This window comes from Poromitra crassiceps, assembly GCF_964638095.1.
Source record: "Poromitra crassiceps genome assembly, chromosome: 14".
NCBI lineage: Eukaryota > Metazoa > Chordata > Actinopteri > Beryciformes > Melamphaidae > Poromitra > Poromitra crassiceps.
The window spans coordinates 28,378,993-28,384,503 of record NC_139633.1 but is presented as its reverse complement, the minus strand read 5'-3'; the positions used below and the strand labels follow the sequence as shown (position 1 = coordinate 28,384,503).

Genomic DNA, 5,511 nt, shown 5'->3' with positions numbered 1-5,511 from the left:
CAGGAGCAACAGACCAGAATGCAAAGCAGCGACAAGTCATGTTGCATCTTGAGCAACTGACTGTTTTCACAGCAGCCATTTTGGGTCTACAAGGCAGGGAGGGTTTCCAACTTCCTGTCCACTTAGGTATTCCAGTGCTGGGGCCCTCATTAATGTTTTGGTTGCACCCTGCCTTTTAGAAACAAAATGGCTACTGTGAAAAAGGCCCATTGACAAAGACGTTCTAGACTGAGAAATGTAGGAAATCACTAACTGAAGTAGAAGTAGACGAGGCAGGTTGAGGGAAAGTGGGTACACACAAGTAAATTCCAACACAGGATGACTTTTCAAGACAGTAGTAGCCTAATTGTTAACACAGGACATCTTGAACACAACCTGGAAAGGTTGCCACAGGACCAGAGTTGAGACTTTGGTCTGATCTCTACATCTGGGATTGTTGCTTGTCATAGAAAAATGACAAAGTAAAAAAAAATTGGACTGTAACAGGAATAGGGTTCTAAATTCTAAATGTTATCTTTTTCCTTTGTTATTGTCATCTATAGTGGTTATTTCCATAAAAACACACAATTTGATTAGGAAATGATTGTATCTTTATATAAATATGTGCTTTGATTAAAACAATTTTTTTTAACTCAAGTTGTAACTTGTGTTACATGACAAAGTAACTGGTATAATTTTACTGGAATCCTATTGGTAATAAGTTATATTACTGAGTTAGTGCTAAAAGTAATATATTACGTGTAATATGTTACTTCTGTAATGAGTTACGCCCAACACTGATAGTGAGGGAGGGAGGGAGGGAGGGGGGCAGTGGAAACAAAATCTGTCACAGTGCCCTGTAATTGCTCACTAGGAGGTTGCAAGATGAATACTGGTCTAGACAGACCAATTCAAAGACATACAGTACTTTTCTTTGGCAAAAGCTCAAGGTTCCAAAACTGGTCATCTGTCTCCTGCGGCGCAAACAAAGAGCGTCTCTATAAATTGGGCTTCACCTTCAATATTGGAAAAAGTTGAACAAAGCCTTGAAAAGCAAGTGTGGCAAACAAGTCTTTCATTCCTGCAAAATCAAATGGCCTGAATGTCAATCGTTCATACAGTTGTGCACTCGGTGGTGGAAACTGTGGCCTGATTCATAACCGGGGGCATCAATCCATTTTAATTTCTTTATGTGGAAATCCACTTCAATCTCACCGAATGGTAAATGGTAAATGGCCTGCATTTATATAGCGCCTTTATCCAAAGCGCTTTACAATCAGTAGGTACATTCACCCATTCATACACCGATGGCGGCTGGCTACCACGCAGGGTGCTGGCACACCAACGGGAGCAATTTGGGGTTCAGCATCTTGCCCAAGGACACTTCGACATGCAGACTGGAAGAGGCGGGAATCGAACCACCGACCTCTTTTACCCAAAGCGATTAGTGGACGACCGACCGCTCTACCTCCTGAGCTACAGCCTCCAATGCATCTCTGACCATCTCTCTAGAAATTATTTTAAATGTATTGTGCTGTATACACAACAGAATCAAATGCAGATGGTCAATCACCCACATGGACTCCGTATTGATGGAGACTTATGTCTGGGCCGACCTCAGCCCGCTGGGATCCACTGCTGGGGAAGGGATGGGATGAGGACCTGTATGAAGAGACAGACATTCACTGAAAGCCTCATTGAGTGCGTTTACATGCAGACAATAAACAGTTTATTAGCGGATTTCTGGAGTTACCTGATTATTCAAATGGTCATGTAAACAGCATAAACCGATAAGCTTTATCCGTTTATGGCCGTTATCGGGTTATAAATAAACCGATAAACATACCTAGGTTTTTCGCCAATAACCTGTCTTTTGAGTGCATGTATATAGCGTATCAGGTTTCTTGTGGGTTTATACATCTGCGCATGTACAAGTTGCATGTAAAAAGTTGAATTACCGCCGCCTTCTGGAGAGAAATCCGACTAATTGACTGAATCATGTAAACCCGGGTTTTTCCTATTGTCAGATTATTAAAGTGCATGTAAACGCAGAAATCAGATTATTGCCATAAACTGATTACTCACAGTTATCAGTTTATTGGTGTGCATGTAAACGCACGTCACAGTGAAAGTCACAGTGCCTCTGGAGAGTCAGAGGCGCAATGTTACCATTTTTACCTGGTTGGTGGAAAAAGCGACAACATTTAATGAAATATTTGGATGGTGTCTTGCTTCTGTAATGTGACGTAAAGTACTGTAGGGAGGGACTGTTCAAAAGTGCTTTCATCTTGAACTGCACAACATTGCTGATGGTTTTCTTGGTGAGGAATTGTATGTATGCATGTTGAATAGGTATACAGATGAATTGTATGTATGCATGTTGAATAGGTATACAGATGCAGCAATTTTCAATGGGCGTCTGGGCCATTCGGCTGCCAGCCAAGATCGTTGTCAGATTCAACAAAGATACAACAAACATAAATTAACATACTTAAACTTAACCTAACTTAAACCAATTCAATATCATTAGTTTCTCTAAAGCAATGTCCTTGAAGATTGCCTTGAAGATGGCTGCCACTGTAGATTATGATGTGGAGAATTAGCTAAGAAGGTGGACAATTTATTGTGGCTTTGAATCTAGTCATACACTGAACCAGTGATTCTCAACTTTTTTCTTATCAGGGACCCCTAATTTAATCCACATTAGAGCCATTTGATGAGACTTTGTCTCTCAGACCCAAATATGAGAATATTTTTTTATTGTTACATAATGATTTGGTGCAGAAATCCATAACTATCAGTCTTGTAGGCAGAGGGATATCGAAACAGAAACGATCAAAACAGTCATTCTTCCACATTATTTAATTGTGTTAACTTCTTGTAAATTAAATAATGCCGACGATTAACAATTCATCAATTTGCTGCGGACACCCTGGAATCCCCTCCAGGGTTCGCTGGTGGTCCCTGGACCCCACATTGAGAACCACTGCAATAATCAGTCAAACGCTCCAAATCAATGAACGAGCAACATCAGTTTTGATTTCTTTCATGGTTCAAGCTGAAGAGACAGAACTCACCGCCGTTGCGTTGGGTCTCCAGGGCATCCCGCCGCCTCAGCAGGATCTTCCGCAGCTCTGTATCGCTGTCTGTGGACGGACATCGCACCTTCGCTTTGGGGGAGGAGGACCTACCGAAATTCTCCTGGACAATTTTAACAAAAAGAAACAGGTACAGACGTGGTGAGGGGGGGAACAAAACAGAGGTGGAATGAAACTAATTACACCATGAGTTTATTTTTTTCCTGACCCCCCCCCCTTTTCTCCCCAATTGTACTTGGCCAATTCCCCCCTGCTGCCCTGGAGAGAGAGAGAGCCGTAGACACACACATGCTTCCTCCGATACATGTGCAGTTGCCAGCCGCTTATTTTCAGCTGATGGCGGGGAGCTTCACCGGCAGGACGTACGTAGCACATGGGAGGATCACACTAGTTCCCTTCCGCCCCGAACAGGTGCCCCGACTGACCAGAGGAGGCGCTAGTGGAGCGACCAGGACACATACCCCCCTCATTCTGGCTTCCACCCCGCAGACACAGCCAATCGTGCCTGTATGTACGCCCGACCAAGCCGGAGGTAACACGGGGGCGCGAACGTGTTGGTAGCACTAGGCAGGGAATCTACCGCTACACTACCCGGATGCCCATGAGTTTATTTTATTGACTGCGCAAAATCTTTTATTTCTCTTAAGTATTTGAATATTTATCTTTACCTACACTTTACATTTTCTACACACTCTGACCACCATTGTTAGATGGGGGTTCCTCTGCCTTTCCGAAGCCCTGCCACTCCGAACGTTAACTTCCATTATTCGGACTGGCGGTCGTTCACCTTAGAAGCCGCAATGCCGACCTTAGGTTTAGGGCGTGGGGGTGGGAGAGGTTAGGTTTTGGGTTAGGGTCTGGGGGAGGTTAGGTTTAGGCATGGGGGGAGGTTAGGTTTGGCGTGGGGGCTGGGAGAGGTTAGTGAAAAACGGGGAATATAGACCCCCTTTCTGAGTGCCGATATTTCGGAGTGGCAGAACGTCGGAGTGGCAGCACGTCGGAGTGGCAGCATGTAACCTGTTAGATGATGTCACCACTGATGATGAGGTCATCAAGGATGCCAACAGTGATGATGCCACAGAGACGAGTCAACAGTGATGATGTCATAATGATGATAATGTCATCATTCCACTGATGATGTCACTCTTGTCATAATGTCACTGTTGAGATGCCAGTGGTGATGTCATACAGTCATACCAAAGTGATGTCATGTTCGGGGGCTATAAGAGTAGGCTCTGCAAGCTCTCCGTGTTCGATCGTAAATTCAGTTTACAATCTACTTCTTCAACAGCCTGCGTCTAGTCTATAATCTTGCCCGCAAGCATACCTGTTGCCAGTTCCGGTTTACCAAGTGTGAAGTGTTCTAGACCGTCAAGTGTTCCAGACCGTCAAGTGTCTGCGCGTTAATCCACCAGTCTCCCCCGCCTGACAACCATAAGAGGCAGCGGTGCTTCGACTTTCGCAAAACATTTGGGTTCTCTTTAGAATTTACTTTTGGTTTCTTTAGAATTTATTTAGAAATTCTTTTGAATTTTGAATAACTCAAAAACAATACTTGCTGGTTTTAATTTAAAGCATCCGCGTATTCTCTTACTTCCTCCGCTGACAACAAAACAGTTAAAGTTCAACCAGTGAAATGTTCTCAAAAAGTGCATAATTGGCTGTGAGGACATTTAATTGTTTGAAAAGTCCCATTACCATGATCCCTTTAAGTTCCTGAATGGCAGAATTGGAGGGCAGCCTCTCCATCTGGTGGAAAGAAAAGAAGAGCGAAAAGATGGCTCTGGTAAATAAACAGCAGTTTGACATATTATAGATATTTTTGCCTCATTCAGCACTTAGAGGCTGCACTGCCATATTTTCTAAAAGGAGTAAATGTGTCAAACATTGAATCATTTTGAGTTAAGTCAATTTTCCCTTCCTCACATTATTGATAATTACTTGGCAGGGCAGGTGCTAATGCTATCTCATTTTGCAGGGTTGCTATGGCAGAGAAACACAGACTAAAAGATGTCTTAGACACGTGTCATGTTTTTATCAAAACAAGCTACACTTAGATAATCGGTGCCTCTTTTCTTTGTCTGTTCAGCTATCACTGCTCATGCTAATGACCAGGTTCTTCTTCTGTTTATTCCAACAACATAAAAGTCATCACTTTTGTTTTTTTTACCTTTATTTATACAGGGGGAGTCTCACTGAGAGCAATGCTCTCTTTTTCAGGAGTGCCCTGTTCACATTCACACACATTCATAACCTGGAAGCTGACCAGTACAACAACCACAGTCTGATAATCATTTATATATACACAGGTAGATATTGCAGATGGCAAACACAACAACCCCCAAATCCTGCAGGAGTAATAACATTTAAGGACATGATGTATGGTACCCGTCTGCTCCTATTGGGCGACTGGCCCACGGGTCGAAGTTGAACC

At 43.2% G+C, this 5,511-nt stretch overlaps 1 protein-coding gene across 4 annotated transcripts in view; it reads right to left on the bottom strand.

The window, feature by feature from the left end:
• Window positions 1-797: 797 nt before the first annotated feature.
• shtn1 (shootin 1) overlaps window positions 798-5,511 on the bottom strand; it is a 29,932-nt gene continuing 25,218 nt past the window's right edge. For 3 of the 4 annotated variants that reach the window (XM_083650901.1, XM_083650903.1, XM_083650904.1), the window contains 4 exons: window positions 5,442-5,511; window positions 4,776-4,826; window positions 3,057-3,180; window positions 798-1,641 (listed from right to left, as the gene is read on the bottom strand). The exon at window positions 5,442-5,511 is cut by the window's right edge and continues 55 nt beyond it. In XM_083650901.1, coding sequence (XP_083507027.1) covers window positions 1,580-1,641; window positions 3,057-3,180; window positions 4,776-4,826; window positions 5,442-5,511 — 307 coding nt within the window. In that variant the 3' untranslated portion in view covers window positions 798-1,579. The remainder of the gene's footprint in view (window positions 1,642-3,056; window positions 3,181-4,775; window positions 4,827-5,441) is intronic. The other variant, XM_083650902.1, reaches the window with a different exon arrangement.